The sequence below is a fragment of the Erythrolamprus reginae genome, chromosome 2 (genome assembly GCF_031021105.1).
Source record: "Erythrolamprus reginae isolate rEryReg1 chromosome 2, rEryReg1.hap1, whole genome shotgun sequence".
Classification (NCBI taxonomy): Eukaryota; Metazoa; Chordata; class Lepidosauria; order Squamata; family Dipsadidae; genus Erythrolamprus; species Erythrolamprus reginae.
The window spans coordinates 171,503,758-171,521,762 of record NC_091951.1 but is presented as its reverse complement, the minus strand read 5'-3'; the positions used below and the strand labels follow the sequence as shown (position 1 = coordinate 171,521,762).

The 18,005-nt window shown below is 40.3% G+C and overlaps 1 protein-coding gene across 6 annotated transcripts in view; it reads right to left on the bottom strand.

Moving 5' to 3' along the window:
* The window catches only part of SPATS2 (spermatogenesis associated serine rich 2), an 82,266-nt gene that overhangs the window by 54,480 nt on the left and 9,781 nt on the right, over positions 1–18,005 (bottom strand). For all 6 annotated transcript variants that reach the window (XM_070740420.1, XM_070740422.1, XM_070740424.1 and 3 more), the window contains one exon: positions 10,984–11,273. In XM_070740420.1, coding sequence (XP_070596521.1) covers positions 10,984–11,008 — 25 coding nt within the window. In that variant the 5' untranslated portion in view covers positions 11,009–11,273. The remainder of the gene's footprint in view (positions 1–10,983; positions 11,274–18,005) is intronic.

The window sequence follows — 18,005 nt, the reverse complement described above, 5'->3', positions numbered from 1 at the left end:
GCTCCAATTCTTGAGGAAACAATCAGGTTTTTAATATTCTTCTAAAAGTGAATAGGTTCAAGGTCCAATATTCAATTGGGGGACGTTCTGATCACTGCAGTCCATATGGAGTTACTGGGGCCAAACTGATTAAGACTGATTTCCTCTTTGTGTTCAAGCAAATTCTGCTCAATTTACCAAGTTACTCCAATCATTTGCTAATTCGATTTTTAGAAGGGAATTCTCTAACTTGGTGAAAGGCCCAATTCACCTTAATCATGAAGATAGGGCTTTTCTCCTTTCCTGTCCTTGGTAGATGGTCCCAAATCAAGTTGGTCCCAAAGTTGGTCCCAAATCAATCACTCTTCTTGCATTAAAGTTGCCAAGACATGTTTGATTATCACTTAGAATCTGAATCATATTCAAAAGAGAAATTGACAGTCTGGAAATTACATCAGTTTCAGAACTATAAATCTCTCCCTTTTTTTTAGAACTCGTGGGAAAAATGTACCCTACATAAGCTTATGATTAATTCATCTTTTAAAACATTTGTGATGCAGCAAGATGAATTCGTCTGAATAAAATTGCAGGATGGCAATGTACACATTAAAACATATTCTGACACTAATGGTTACCAGCTCCTGAATTACTATTATTACCAGAAAGTGTTTGGGTAGATTGTAAACCCATGTATTTTTTTAAACAGATCACGGAAGAACATTATGAAGATAGATACCGGTAATTTGCAAAAGAAACAGGATGAAGCAGAATATCCCATTTTAACTAAGAAGTGGGTTAACATTTTAAAGAATGTTAAACATGCCTCTGGAAAATGTTTAATAAGGCGGGATATAAATTTCACAGAATGAGAAAATAAAATGGTAGAAAATACGCTGAAGTATAAGTTTTGGGGATCTTCTATTCATTTTAATTTTATATCTATAATTTTTATTTTTATTAACTGAAGTGCTCAACAGCTGAAGCTATTTTTTTTTACCATGAAATACATTAAAATACTATCTGAATAAAAAGATGTAGAATGAAATGAAATGCAAAAAAAACCCCTTCATATAAACTATAGAACACTATTGCATGTAAACTAGACAGTCATTCAAAAACTAAAATAATACAAATTAAAATACAATTAAGAGACCATTAAAACATTTCATAAACTAGAAAAGTATTGTGGCAGAACAAATCACAAGCATACGTGTTAACTAAAAGTGGAAGCAATATTAGATCAGAATGAAACTGGTCTGATCTTGTGGAGGTGATGAATACATGACTGGAAGTAAAGATCTATGTTTAATTATAAAAGGTTAATACAGGTAAAAGAATACAAATTGGTATCATCTAGATTACTGTATGTGCGTGTGAGTGTTTGTGTCTGTGTGTGTGTGTGTATGCATGTACTTATGTACTTGTTTGTTTGTTTGTTTGTTTGTTTGTTTGTTTAATTTATTTATTTAATTTATATGCCACTCAATCCAAAGCAGACTCACAGTGGCTAACAAATGGAATAAATACAATAGCATATAAAATAATATCATAAAAAGAACCATACACACACAATAGTCAATCTAATTCCAGGCCTGCCGGAAAAGCCAGCAGGGAGGTGATAGTGCAAATCTCTGGGCGCAGTTGATTCCACAGGGTCGGAGCAGCCACAGAAGGCTCTTCCCCTAGGTCCAGTCAACCGGCATTGCTTGGCGGACAGGAGCTGGAGAAGACCGACTCTGTGGCCCTTTACTGACCGCAATGAGGTATAAGTTTGGAGACGGTCCCGTAAATAGGGCTTTAAAGGTGATAACCAACACCTTGAATTGGGTTTGGAGACCAGCTGGCAACCAATGCAACTCGCGTAGAGATGGAGTAACACGGGCATACCTAGGAATACCCGTTATTGCACGCGCTGCTGCATTTTGCACCAGCTGAAGTCTCCAAACACTCTTGAAAGGTAGCCCCATGTAGAGCACATTGCAATAGTCAAGACCAGAGGTGATCAAGGCGTGAGTGACTGTGTGGAGTGCCTCCTGGTCAAGGTAGGGCCGCAACTGGTGGATGAGTCGAACCCGTGCGAAAGCCCCCCTAGCCACAGCTCTAGCCGCAGCTGTGGGTCTAGGAGGACACCCAAGATGCAAACCCTCTGGGGGGGGGGATTGTTTCTCCCCCCAAGACCAAAGATGGAATCGTCTTTAGGAAGAAGGATCCAAAGCCACTCAGTCTTGTCCGGGTTGAATTTTAACCTGTTAACCCCCATCGGCTTCAAGATACCGGCACATCACCTCCACCGCTTCACTGAACAGACATGGGTTGGAGATATACAGCTAAGTATCATTAGCGTATTGCTAGCAACTCACCCCATATCATCGGATGATCTCACACAGCGGTTTCATGTAGATATTGAATAGGAGAGGAGAGAGGACCGACCCCTGAGGAACCCCACAAAGGAGGGGCCTAGGGGTCGACCTCTGTCCTCCCATTAACACTGACTGCAATAGGCCAGAGAGGTAGGAGGAGAACCACCGTAAAATAATGCCTCCCTCTCTCAACCCCTCCATCCATCGCAGAAGGATACTATGGTCGATGGTATCGAAAGCCACTGAGAGGTCAAGTGGCATCAGGATAGAGGAGTGTACACTGAAAGTCTTTTCTGAATACTGTATGTAGTTTAAGTACAAGTCTGTTGAGATACACATATGGCAAAGAGATTAACACAAATCTAAAGAAATGATTGGTCTCATCCTTTGTGCTATAAGACTGAGAGAATTAGCGAAGGGTACAAGGGCAATGAGAGGCTTTGAATGTCAGATGGATCATCAAATGATTGAGGCCCAGAGATGCCATTTTTCAGGGGAAGTATCAGTTATTTGGACGTGTATTACTAATTGCCTTTCAGGAGATGCTACAAACCAAGCAAAACATCTCTTCTCTTCTGCAGAACATCTGGTAAAACCACAGTTGTTGATGAATTATTGTGATTACTGCCACTGTGTATGCTGTATTTTTATCTCTATTATTTTTATCATCTTTCCTACTACATTTTGGTGCCATGGTGAGGTCAAAGGGTATAAGGGATAAGAAAAGAAAGGTTTACAAGAGAATGATAGCTGCAAAAAATAAAAATGAAAGATGTATAATGTTGTAATCAATGTGTAGACCTGTGCCTGTCCCCACTTTTACTATCAAAGCTGCCAGCTCAGATATTCAAATCAGCCCTATCTTTGTCACAAGCAGAAACATACAGGATATGGCATATATTTTATTTATTTTAATTTGTCAAGTATGTATTGGTAATATACAGTACATAGATATAACAGTTTAGATATTGTACATAAGATGGGTACTGATAAGAGGGAACCTTAGGACAGAGACGGTAGGCATGCTGGTGCCCTTATGCACGCTCCTTAATGACCTCTTAGGAATCGGGTGAGGTTAACAGTGGGCAGTCTAAGGGTAAAATTGTGGGGGTTTGGTGACGAAAACCGAGATGAGTGAGGTATTGAGTTCCAGGCATTAACTGCTCTGTTGCTAAAGTTGTATTTACTATAGTTGTTTGGAGCTGTTCACTTTGAGTCTGTATCTGTTGTGTGCTCGTGTATTGTTGTGGTTGAAGCTGAAAAAATCATTGACAGGAAGGACATTGTAGCAGATAATTTTATGAGCTATGTTTAGGTCGTGCCGAAGGCGACATAGTTCTAAGCTTTGTAAGCCCAGTATTTCAAGTATGGTTGCCGATCAGTTTCCGGTCACAATTCAAAGTGTTGGTTATGACCTATAAAGCCCTTCATGGCACCGGACCAGATTATCTCTGGGACCGCCTTCTGCTGCATGAATCCCAGCGACCAGTTAGGTCCCACAGAGTGGATCTTCTCCGGGTCCCGTCAACTAAGCAATGTCGCCTGGCGGGACTCAGGGGAAGAGCCTTCTCTGTGGCGGCCCCAGCCCTCTGGAACCAACTCCCCCCAGAGATTAGAACTGCCCCCACCCTCCTCGCCTTTCGTAAACAACTTAAAACCCACCTCTGCCGCCAGGCATGGGGGAATTGAGATCCTCTTTCCCCCTAGGCCTTTACAATTCTATGCATGGTATGTATGTATGTATGTATGTTTGGTTTTTATATTAATTGATTTTTAATCATCAATACCAAATTACTATTGTACACTGTTTTATTGTCGCTGTTAGCCGCCCCGAGTCTCTGGAGAGGGGCGGCATACAAATCCAATAAATAAATACATAAATAAATAAGGTATAATGTTGTGGGTAGAGGAGTGGAGGGCTCTTCTTGTAAAGTATCTCTGGACACTTTCACTTTCCAAAAACTTAATACTTTTTTATTAACTTTAAAAAAAAAATCTCCTTTCAGAAAATGAGCAGAAGTTGCTGGACAAAAGACTGGAAAAAAGTGGGATTTACTATCTCACCCCAGCCTCAGACTTAAGAATTTGCAGGAAACAGGATTACTGAAGAATAACATACGTTCCAAGGCTAATGTATTCTCTAGATGAATAGAGGAAAATTAACTAAGGACAACATTCTTTAGTTTGTTTCCTGCTAGTTGATCCTTTGTGGTTTCCGATATTTATGTTTTTTATACATTCTTAGTACTTTATTTTATGCAATTCTTCAAATGAGAGCTGGTTCTATATTAGAAGCAGACCTTTATGATTCACTTAGAATTATACAATTTCTTTTAAGATGCTTTCTGTGATTTGAGCATCCCTGTATTTTCTTCTCCAACAGGAAAGGTTTTGGAAGAGGAAAGGTTATTTGAAAAGGAATTTCTACATCCTCTTTTTCTGCCCTCTGGGAAGATAAGCAGTAACTACTAAGCAGCTATTCCAAAGCAGGAAGAAGGGGCCAGGTTGTGTAAATCCAAAAGTATTTTTGAGAGGAAATGTTTAGACTCGGCACTGCCACTACAAATGCATCAGTGATGGGTTCCTACCGGTGCAGTCCAGAGCGCCGCATTGGGAGGAACCCACTGATGCAATTTTCAGCTATTTGTTTTCTGGCCTCTCCATGTTGGAAGAAGTCCTCCCATCTGCCCTTGTCTTAATGTTGACCTTTATTCTTAATCCGAAGCACAGCTGAGAAGCTCCTCAGCTGTGTTTCGGCTTGTATTGGGGTCCTGAGCATGTGGTGAAGTGAAATTGTGCAGTGGGATGCATGCGCGGGTGCACACCGGTAGCAAAATTCAACTGGAACCCACCCCTGATGTATATATAGGGGGGAAAGCTGCAAACAATCTTGTTCTGTCATCACAGAATAAAAGAGAGATGTTTGAAAGAAGCAGAGTAAATACAGAGAAGTTTTGAAAGCAGTAAGTGTAGGTTAAAAAGGTTAACATCTAAGGAAAAAATATGAAGTGATAAATACTGTAAAATTATTTTTTAAATGGTAAGGTTGCAGGTGTAGGTGGTATGCCTGGAAAAATGTAAAAGTACAGATTTAGTTTTTTCATGAAGTGTTGTATAATTTATTTAACATGTGTATGTACCCAATGATTGGGAAAATGCCACTGTTGTTCTTCTAATTAGAAGAAAAATAGCATAATGTCCATTTATAAAAAAGTAAATATGAAAACTAAAGGTGGATTAACTTCAAATATAACTAGAAAGATGTGGGTAGAATTCTGATTGTGATCGTAAGAAAAATTTGGAATTCCTGTCAGGGTAGTGTGCATTACACATCATATATTTGTTCTTTGGTTGCTGAGAAGAGTTCAAAAGGGAACATTTATTGCATATTTGTTGATTTAAAGACAGTGTATGATGTTAGAAGTGTGTTGGTTGCTTGGGAACGTATATGTAACTTTATAATTTTTGAACTGTTAGCCAAGAACCTAAATAACCCGCAAACAGACAGTATGATGCAATGTGGAGTATGGACTTATATGTATTTAAAACCAAACTAATTGTATTTAACAGGGGAATCAGAATGAGCAATTCCAAGTCATAACAGTGGTAAAAAACAACAGGGCAAATAGAATGAATCTGAATAAAATACAGTGGTACCTCTACTTAAGAACTTAATTCGTTCCATGACCAGGTTCTAAGTAGAAGCAATTTGTTAGTAGTTTGTAAGTAGAAGCAATTTTCACCATAGGAATGAATGTAAAAGCAAATAATGCGTGCAAACCCATTAGGAAAGAAATAAAAGCTCGGAATTAGGGTGGGAGGAGGAGGAGGAAGAAGACAACGAGGAGGACAGTCGCTCCCGAAGGAAGAAGGTGAGATGAGGGGAATCAAAAAAATCCAAAACTTTAAGGCTTAAAAAAAAAAAGAGGGACTCTGAGGCGGCGAGGAAGACCACACGCCTCCCATACACTGCGCCAGAGAGAGAAACCCAGGTGGGTGAGAGGGGGGAACCTCCCGCTCCTTTGACCAAAAGGTGGCTGTTGCTGCTGCTACCTGCTGCCTCTTCCTTCCGATACTGAAGGGCTCCCTACTCCTCTTGCTCGCTTGCTTTGTAGCCGGCGGGTTTCCTTCACTGTGGTGACTCCTCGGTTTGGCTGAAGCCGTGTTGATCTGGCCAGGGCCAAGCGCCCCCTTTTGCCTTTCCGCGCCCAGATGCTACGGGAGGCAACCTTGCGCCAGGTGTATGGGAGGCAACATGTGGTAGTCACCACAGTGAAGTGGTTTATTCCCTCTCCAAGCGCCTAGAGAAAGGAAAACGCTCCGTTCGCTCTGGGCTGCCCAGAACGAACGGAGTGTTTCTTTTCTCTGGGCTCTGGTAGAGGTTTATTCCTTCTCCAAGCGCCCAGAGAAAGGAAAATGCTTCGTTCGCTCTGGACTGCCAAAGCTTCCTTAAGCGCCACTGAAAGGCTCCTCTGGCAGCCCAGAAAAGCCTGAGATGGCTGGGATAAAAGGGGGAATGGCAGGAAACTGGCTGGGCCTTTGTGCCACTCTCAAATTTCCTGGGAATTTTTTCTGGGCTTGGGTTCTTAAGTAGAAAATGGTTCTTAAGAAGAGGCAAAAAAAATATTGAACACCCGGTTCTTATCTAGAAAAGTTCTTAAGTAGAGGCGTTCTTAAGTAGAGGTACCACTGTACTTAAAATATGTATGTGGGGTCACAAATAAACATGGTCTATATACATGTAAGTAAGCAATTAATATCACCTCATTATTTTTTTACTATTTACTTCTTTTCTGCAATTTGCACAAATGTTTTCCCAAAAGGGAATAAAATGACCATGTATGAACAAGAGAGTACTGAGTTATATACTGTTACAATCAATGTCTAATACTTATTATTAACATTCACTAGGGGTGTATGGGGTGTTCATGGAAGGATATTACCTCTGTGGTAGGAGCATATGTCCTTTTACAGCAACTCATTTTAGGGCAGCTTTTAGGGCAGCTCACTCACCTTTGGTCCCCACCTGTCACTCAGCTTTCCCCTGTGGCTCCCAGTAGCTGTAGCATGCGCAGCGGCCACACTCCGGGCAACAACTCCGACAGGTTGGCCAAACAAGGTTAAAAGTAGCTGTTGGGTCATTGACCTTCAGTGTGATAAGGACTTGTCTATCTCAAGCATGTGAAGAAAGATTCCGGCAGACTGAGTGGATGAAATCTACTAGATTAGGACAACAGTCCTGAAGGCAGTCTCTGCAAACAATGTGGTATGCTAAGAGCACGGCAAGACACGAAAGACACTTTGGTCAATCACTGCGCCCAGCCCATCTCCAACTGTCTTGACTCTTGTTGCTATTGGAGCAAGATGGAATCTGGGAATGGGAATGAGGCTGACTATGCGCACCTCTTCCTCACTTGAATCCAATTCACCCGCAAGTCATGACATCCCCTCCAAGATGTCAAGGTCCTCTTTGAAAATGATGGACGAACATCAATCATCAACATTCACTGTCTATATATGAAAATTTTCACTTAAGAAAATCTGACTTATTACAGCTTCCCATCACAAATAATATACAGAATTGAATCATTAGAAATTGCATCAGTATATCAGATGACTGTTTTCTACCTGAAAAAAATGTTTGAAACAAGACCAAATCTTTGCTGGTTCATAAAAATTATGCATTATGTATATTAACTGAACAAAACCAACTTAAATCTAGGGCAAAGTTAGCGGAAGAGGGGATAAATACCGACTGGTGGCGGTAATTTCAACTACAAAATAAATTTAAAACAGATCTGGAAAATTTTGCTTTACAACTGAATGATCAAGAAATCGATAAGGTCTTAGCAGGCCCGGAAGGGAAAACAATCTCACGAACTTACAAATGCTTACTTAGAAACAAAATGGAGGAAGAGTGAGTTAAAGAAGCAATGATCAAATGGGCCCAAAATATAGGTCATACAATCGATTGGAAAAATCAAATGGGAAAATCTCTGGAGTTATAACTTGAAATTAACTATCTCTGCTGCCTATAAAGAAAACCTTTATAAAATTTTCTATCGATGGTACCTAACCCCTGTAAGACTAGCAAAAATCTATCCGGGTTTCTCTCCAAGCTGCTGGAAATGTAAAAGGGAGCCAGGCACTTTTTTCCAGATGTGGTGGACATGTGTAGAGGCCAGAAACTACTGGAGAAAAATTTGGAAGTGGATAAAAGAAATTTTACTAATTGAGATTAAATTTGAACCAGAATTATTATTGGGAATGATCGATATAAACATTAAAAAGGATGATAAATATTTAATTATACATTTGATTACTGCCGCTAGAATTTGTTATGCACAAAACTAGAAAAAAGACTTCACGCCTACCAACGTACAAAGCAAAAACAAAATAATGGAATTGGCAGAAATGAATAGATTAACTATGAGCATTAAAGGAAAAGAAGACTGACTTGCAAAAATATACGTAATTTATAATCAGATAAATTCCAGACTTTTTAAAGATCTGGCAAACCTTTTCAAATTGATTAGGAAGGTATTAAATTGTTGATTATGTTTTCTTTTTCTTCCTTCCCTTTCTTAATATAAATCATGTATTTAAGCCTTGGTTTGTTTGTTTGTTTATTAACATAGAGTTATGTCAGAAGAGCAAGAAAAATACCGACATTAAAAACCACATAATATGTAAAATTGTATATAAAGTAAAATAAGCAAGGGAAGAGAGATTAAGATATCTCTCTACTTTTTGTATGTACCTCTGTTCGTTTTTATGAATTTTAAATAAAAGCTTTAAAAAAAGTTTTTTTTAAAGTTATGCACCTACAACCCAATACAACTTTTGGGGGAGGGCGCAGGGGGAAACAATTAGAAATAAATAGTAAATAAAGCAATTAGACAATACAAATCAGAGCTAATACACTAATAGCTCAAGAATGTGCATTATTAAAATATAAATCGATATGTTCTGTTTCTAAACATTATAACACAGATTATTAACTCAACCGTAATTTAGCTTTAAGGACACTGGAAATAGTAATTTGAACCATATGTCTGGTGTAGAAGAGCCAAAAATCTTTTTCCACAGGATGAATAGTTTAACAATTTACAGCTGGAAGTAGTGCACACAGCCAACTTAGCAATTTGTTCCTAGCCATTGGAATTCAGGGACCTGAATACAACTTGCAGATCTATACTTCAAATGAGCCACAGTTCTGTAAGATAAACCTAGTATGCATAAAAGCCTCTTGTGCATTTGAAAATCAATCAGCTATGTCTACCAATGAAAGACAAATGTCCTTATGAATACGCAAGGGGAGATGGGAAAGGCACATTTTTGGGCAAAGCCAGATATAATCGAGCTATTCCATTGCATTCCATTCCTCTTTGAGAGATGGTTGCACAAAACCTACGAGTGGAACCCATTCATGCCAATTTGGGAAGTGGTGGGAGCAACCAAATCATATACTTGGCCCAAGGATGTTTCTGAAGCCTGGGAACAGTTATCTGGAACCTATAATTGATCAATCTAGCCATTTTAGCTGAAAGTTATTCAATAGGACTGGTCAAAAAGAATGCCAATTATTCAGATCAGAGCACTTCTAGCAAAGTTGAAACAATCCACTGTAAACTCAAAATGCTGCAGACACGTTTTCCACATATTCAAAAAAAAAATCTTAACAGACTCTTAGTCATTGTTTTGAATCTAATTCAAAGTGCTGGTTTTGATCTTTAAAACCTGTCCAAGTGTCATGTTAACTCAAACATACATAGTGAACCTTGAATCCTGACATAATATCAGTAGCATCCAAGAGAGGGCAGGGAAATGAAAAATGCACGATAGCCTTATCAGGGAAAGAAAAGTCACCAGCAACTTCCATTTGCAAAACCTGCATAAAATAAAATGTTTTTGCAGACAGACATACTACTCATCCAATCTGTAATATTAACAAGCAGATATAGATGTCAGTTTCTAATAATATTTATTGTTCCTAAAGGTTTTTTTTTAAAGGTAAAGGCCTCCCTGTCACATTGTGTCCAACTCTAGGGAGCAAGTTCTCATCTCCATTTTTTGACTAAGACATTTTCCGGGTTTTGTGGCCAGCATGGCTATATGCCAAAAGTGCATGGAAAACTGCTACCTCCCCAGCAAAGTGGTACCTATTAATCTACTCACGTTTGCATGCTTTCAAAGTAGTAGTTCTTAAATGATACTGATTTCTCAGGAGGGCGGAATTCTGCCTAAAGAGAGGTGCAATTCCTCAAATGAGGCACAGAGAATAGTCAACTCTTTGCCACAGCAGGTCTTGCAGTTGTTAGTGTTGATGATTCTGAAGCAAAATTAGACTGTTCATCTCTGCCATTAGTTTAGGTTCCTAACTCTAGAAAGTTGTGCGTTTTTCAAATGTTGAAGAGATTCCTTCTTTGGTTTGAGAAAGGAATGAAGGATTATATTTTAGAAAACTAACATTTATACAGCAAGATGTGAACAGAATTTCTCCTCTTTAAACACATAAGGGAACAATTAGAGAAAACTCCCTGACTTTGATGAATGTCTTACCATTGACTAAATTCCCATATTTGATAGCAACATATTATATAGTCCTTTTTCTTAGTTATACTATCTCCGTATTAAAGCTTACCTTTTTGGTTTTGCTTCTTAGACATAATAGCTTGTCTTATTTAATGTCTGATTACACAGCAAAGAATATGGTTCCTCAAGTATGAAAGTAGCAGATGTGATTCAAGTACTGCTTTGCATCCAGGCAGGAAATGGCAAATATCTGCTCAGAGACAACAATCTCCCCAGCTCCCAAGGCAACTGGAGAATTGTCAGAATCCTGCTAGCTTAAGACTGTAGATTCTTTCTTTTAGCACCAATCTTCTGTCAGGAAGCACCCACACAGCAGTTCATGTTGCTGTTTTTCAGATTCTGAAAATGAAAATGTACAAGGGGAATTTAATTTACCACTTCTATTTATTTTAACAAAGAAAATCTAGGATAGAGAATTATGTGGGATAAATAAGTTGTACTCAGCATGCAAGAATATCCCCCCAAATGGGGTTATTTTCACCAAACTCAATGTTTTTTTTTACTAAAATGCAAAACAAGGAGCAGGCGAAACTTATCGAGACCAGTGTCACATCTGGCAGACTTTGCCCTCTGTTTAAAAAACTAGTGTTCTGAAACTGAAGTTAAATGTATTTTATATTTACAATATAAACATTTTGTGAACACAGAGAAGGTATAATTCATGAGCAGAATTATTGCAAAAAGAGTATAAAACTGAAATTTATGAGTGCATACAACACAAAAGAATTTATGAAATGTGAAGTTTCTAGGATACTGCAGTTCTCTTTTAAAAAGAAACTTACACGTATACCATTGGGGGGGGAGGTGTCAGAAAAACAGTTGCTATTGCCATTAGGATAAAAGAAAATAAACTAAACACTAGCCTTATTTTTTTTCTTCGTCACCATAAATGCCATTAAAATTTCAGTATAAAAAAACCAAATGAACTTGAAAGTCACTTTTAAAATATATAAATTGAAGAACAGAAATAGTCACATAAAAATAGTATTTTACTATATTCAAACTTTAAAAACTCAGATATTAATTTTTATTTTTTTAGTTCTAAGCTTTTAGTATACCGTATTATAGATGATAGCAGTTTTGCTTAATTCTAATTTCAATGATAGATTATTGTTGAAATTAACACTTAGGAGAGAAAATCAAATATATCCTCTCTCTATGGATGAGAAAAGAAACAAGCAAACAATAAATCTTTCTACTCATCAACCATGATAATCTCTTGACCTTTTTTCCTCACCATCAAACCTTCCTAACAGGGTACTAGCCATAAGAACTTAATACAGTGTTCCCTCATATTTCGCGGGGGATGCGTTCCGAGACCGCCCACGAAAGTCGAATTTCCGCGAAGTAGAGATGCGGAAGTAAATACACTATTTTTTGCTATGAACAGTATCACAAACCTTCCCTTAACACTTTAAACCCCTAAATTACAACTTCCCATTCCCTTAGCAACCATTTAGATTATTACTCACCATGTTTATTTATTAAAGTTTATTTAAACAAATATTTATTAAAGGCAGACGAAAGTTTACCGCTGACATATGATGTCATCGGGTGGGGAAAACAGTGGTATAGGAGAAAAACTGGCGAAGTATTTTTTAATTAATATTTTTGAAAAACCGTGGTATAGACTCTTTGCGAAGTTCGAACCCGCGAAAATCGAGGGAACACTGCAAACAGAATTGTAAGGGGAATAATTTATAAATATAATCTAAACCTATTCTGTACAAGATTAGTATTACTTAGGGATTTAAAAAAACAGAATTTTTTTTTTTTAATTTCCAGGATTGTTATCCTGCTTACTTTCACAAGAAGAGAGATCTTTAAACAGATATTTAAACTATGACACTATGATATGATAAAGGCAATTCTTGGACAAATAATGAAGGGAAGAAATTACCATTACTATTATGAATTTGTTAAATACTGATGGCTAACACTGCAAAATCCAGAACCATATGCACAAAAAGTTAAACTTAAGAAGTTTAAAAAGTGGAGATTTATCTAAGCAATTTACATATGTCACACAGCAATATCCCTATACTTCAGGGTTGCCGTTATGTATTCTGCATGGTCTCTCCACATCTTCCAATCTTGCACTTTTCAACAATCAGTACTACAGCTGATACTATACTACATTATCACTAAACTACTACACCAGAGTTGGGTTGCTACTGATGTGGTAGATGGCTGACAGATCGCACAATTTGTGCATCACTACTCCGGTGCCAGCTCTTTGGACGCCACCATATTTTTTCTTTAATTTTTGGTATTTTTTACTTCCTGTGCATGCACAGAAGCAAAATTTCGCGAGGGGACGCTCGTGAACATGAGATTTCAGCAATGCTTTGCTTCCACATATGCGCAGAAGCAAAAAATATCCAAAATTTCTCACACATATCCCCTCATGAGATTTCGGTGCGTTTTTGCTTCCTGTGCATGGGTGGAAACAAAATCACGCTGGGGGCATATGTACCCTATGCGCACGCACATTGAGACTCCCCAACTGCACATGCAGCGCACCGGTAGAAGCAGGTAAGAGGAATCCCCCCTCCTGTACGACACCTACATATTGGGATTACTAGATATGATAATGAAAGTGTTCAGAACCAGAGTATGAATTATGTAGTCCTTGACTTATAACTGTTCATTTAATGACTGATCAAAGTTAGATAATCACTGAAAGAATTGACTTATGGCCTATTTCACATCCATCCAGCCATCCATCTAGCTATTTATTTAGACTTCTATTTATTTCTTTATATTTATTTATTGGATTTGTATGCCGTCCCTCTCCGGAGACTCGGGGCGGCTAACAACAGTAATAAAACAATGTACAATAATAATCCAATAAATACTAAAAATGATTAAAAAACCCATTAATATAAAAAAACAAACATACATACAGACATCTCAATTCCCCCATGCCTGGCAGCAGAGGTGGGTTTTAAGGAGCTTATGAAAGGCAAGGAGGGTGGGGGCAATTCAAATCTCTGGGGGGAGTTGGTTCCAGAGGGCCGGGGCCACCACAGAGAAGGCTCTTCCCTTGGGTCCCACCAAGCGGCATTGTTTAGTTGACGGGACCCAGAGAAGACCCACTCTGTGGGACCTAACCGGTCACTGGGATTCATGCAGCAGAAGGCGGTCCCTGAGATTTAGAAGGACTCAGGGCGGCTTACAACAATATAAAATGACAACAGCAATAAAAAGAAGTCAAGAAAGAAAACAATCTGACTACTAAAACCTTAATTAAAACTCGTAGTATAACAACTCAACAACACGCCCCCAGGCATGCCGGCATAGCCAGGTCTTCATGGCCTTACGAAAAACCAGCAGAGTGTGCAGTACGAACATCGGGGGAGGGGGGAGTTGGTTCCATAGAACCGGGGCGGCAACAGAAAAGGGCCTTCCCCGCGGTCCCACCAATCTGTATTGCTTAGCTGATGGGACATGAAGGAGGCCAATTCTGTATGTTCTAATTGGTCTCTGTGAGGTATGTGGCAGGAGACGGTTCCGTAAATAATCTGGCCCGTAAACTATGACCATAGCAGCATCCCCATGGTCATGTGATCAAAATTCAAATACAGTGATCCCTCGATTATCGCGAGGGTTCCGTTCCAAGACCCCTCGCGATAATCGATTTTTCGCAATGTAGGGTTGCGGAAGTAAAAACACCATCTGCGCATGCGCGCCCTTTTTTCAATGGCCGCGCATGCGCAGATGGTGGAGGTGGGGAGCAACGAAAGTGCGGAAGCCGACAGATTGCTTTGAATGTTGGCTGCCCCCGCCCCCCCAGCACCCGCTCGCCCGCCGTTCGCCCGGCCACCCGCCCTTCGCTCGCTGCTCGCCCGGCCACCCGGGTTCGGGGGGGTGCTGGGAAGCCCCCCAGGCCAGCTGCGACCTTTTAAAACAGCCGCGCCGCTTCCCAGCTGAGTCCTGAAGCCAAACGCAGAAGTTCGCCTTTGGCGTTTGGCTTCAGGACTCAGCTGGGAAGCGGCGCGGCTGTTTTAAAGGGTCGCAGCCGGCCTGGGGGGCTTCCCAGCACCCCCCCGAACCCGGGTTGGGGTTTCGGGGGGGTGCTGGGAAGCCCCCCAGGCCGGCTGCGACCTTTTAAAACAGCCGCGCCGCTTCCCAGCTGACTCCCGAAGCCAAACGCAAAAGTGTTTTTTTTTTAATTAATTTTTTTAAAAATCGCGATATAGCGTTTCGCGAAGCTCGAGATCGCGAAACTCGAGGGATCACTGTATATATAATTATCAATTTCTTGCAACTCTGTATTTAAAAGCACAGAACTATGCTAATTTTTGCAATATGGGTAAAATGGTATAGGTCTATGATGGCGAACCTATGGCACATGGGCCACAAGTGGCACACAGAGCCATATTGGTGGGAACACGAGCTCAGATCTGGCACATATTTCGGGGCCTTCTGAGCCCACTGGAATTGGGGAAAGAGGCTGTTTCCAGCCTCCGGAGGAGGTGGGGAAGGCCGGCTTTTTGCTCTCTCCAAGCTCCAGAGTCTTTCTAGGAGAGTGGGGAGGATGAAAATGGCCTCCCCACCCAGAGGCCCAACAGAGGCCAGAAATGGCCAATTTCCCAAATTGAAATGGGCTATTTCTGGCTTCTAGAGGGCCTCTGGGAAGGAAGGCCATTTTTGCCCTCCCCAGGCTCCTTGAAAGGCTTGGAGAGAGCAAAAAAAATGGGCCTTCGGGTTTGACGGAAGTTGACAAATGGGCTATTTTCTGCCTCCGGAGGACCTCGGGGGGGGGGGTGAGCAAGACCATTTTTGCCCTCCCGAGGCTCCCAGAAAGGCTCTGAAGCCTGGGGAATGAAAAACGGTCATGCCATCGTATGCATTGCATGCACAATAAATGATATTTTATCTCTTAATATACTTAGGGCATTTTATGTGAAAAATCTTTGCATTTCTATAATAAACTGTCACTTTAAAAAAAATTACTTCATATTAGAATAAACATAAGGCAAGCAAAGATTCATGAAACTATTTCCTAGAAGTTTGCATAGTTCTCAGAGCCAAAAACACTGTAAATTCAATTCTGAAACTCCCACATGTTACTCATTTTGTCTGGTGATTACTTATAATTCTAAAACCTCTGTTAGCTATACAATCTAACATCAGTAAAAAAACTAAAAATACCATTTCAGAATGCTAAAAGTTCAGTTTTGTTTAAGATACAACTTCCTGTTCTCTATTCCTGAAAGAAGGTAGCTTCACTTCTTTTAGTAGAATTCAGAGTTTATTACACATTTTAAGCAGGCCTCAAGAACTGCAACCTTCAAGTTACATATTGTCCCCCAAATGGTGCAACTTATAAAACAGCTACATATGAAAACAGCTTTACAGTCCTCCTTTTTTTTTCATTTAGAAAACAGATACACTCTAAAGTACTTTTGAGAATGTTAACACACCTATGAAAGGGGGGAGAAGCACCCCAAATAATGAAAAAAAGTCACATCTAGTTGCATACTATCAGTAATATCATCAAGGCTTGCAGAGTATTTCTGGGATCCAGAGAGCACAAAACCTTTTCCCCCCTCACTTCCCCCTCTTTGAAATCTTGGGGGTTCTTATATGCCAGTGCATCTTATAATCCAAAGAATATGGAATATACCACTTCACAGTACTTTACAGCCCTCTCCACATGGTTTACAGGGTCAACCTACTACCCCCAGCAATCAGGAGACAGGCACTTTTAAAATTTTAGAAATACATGTAAATAAAATTGTAAGAATCATGGTGGCGCAATGGTTAGAATGTAGCATTGCAGCCTAATTCTGCTGGCTGCCAACTGCTTGCAGTCAGCAGTTCGAGTCTAATCTGCTCAAGGTTGACTCAGCCTTCCATCCTTCTGAGGTTGGTGAAATGAGGATCCAGATTGTTGGGGCAATGTGCTGACTGTGTAAAGCACTGTGAAGCTGGTATACAAATCTAACTGCCAGTGCTATTGCTAAGTCAAGGAAATCAATTATATAGGAATGTAACAGAATCAGATATAGAGTTGGCACCAGGGGTGAAATCCAGCAGGTTCTGAAGAACCGATAATAAAAATTTTGAGTAGTTTGGAGAACCGGCAAATACCACCTCTGGCTGGCCCCAGAGTAGGGTGGGAACAGAGATTTTGCAATATTCTCCCCCCGGAGTGGGGTGGGAAAGGAGATTTTGAAGTATCGTTCCCCTGCCATACCCACCAAGCGACACCACACCCAAAGAACCAGTAACTGGACTTCACCACTTATTGGTACATTTTATATATCCATCAAATGTTTTAAAATCTAAACAATATACCCTCAAACCTATCTCTGGTATACCATTGCACAAATCTTCAGTACAGTAGTACCTCATCTTAGGAAGTTAATTCGTTCCGTGACGAGGTTCGTTAAGTAGAAAAGTTCGTAAGATGAAACAATGTAAAAGCAAATAATGTGTGCAAACCCATTAGGAAACTCCAAACTTTAAGGCTTAAAAAAAGGGGCAGGCAGACAAAGTGAAGGCTAATGGAGTGGAGGCGGCAATTTGGGATGGTGTAGGAAGCTTTTGGAGCGGTGATTATGGGAGCAATTTGGAGCGGTGCAGGAGACTTTTGGGGGAGCAATTTTGGAAGCGATTTGGGGCGGTGTAGGAAGCTTTTGGAGAGGTGATTATGGGAGCAATTTGGAGCGGTGCAGGAGACTTTTGGGGGAGCAATTTTGGAAGCGATTTGGGGCGGTGTAGGAAGCTTTTGGAGAGGTGATTATGGGAGCAATTTGGAGCGGTGCAGGAGACTTTTGGGGGAGCAATTTTGGAAGCGATTTGGGGCGGTGTAGGAAGCTTTTGGAGGGGTGATTTTGGGAGCAATTTGGAGCGGTGTAGGAAGCTTTTGGAGAGGTGATTTTGGGAGCAATTTGGAGCGGTGTAGGAGGCTTTTGGGGGAGCGATTTTGGAGGCGATTTGGGGTGGTGTAGGAAGCTTTTGGAGGGGTGATTTTGGGAGCAATTTGGAGCGGTGTAGGAGGCTTTTGGGGGAGCGATTTTGGAAGCGATTTGGGGCGGTGTAGGAAGCTTTTGGAGAGGT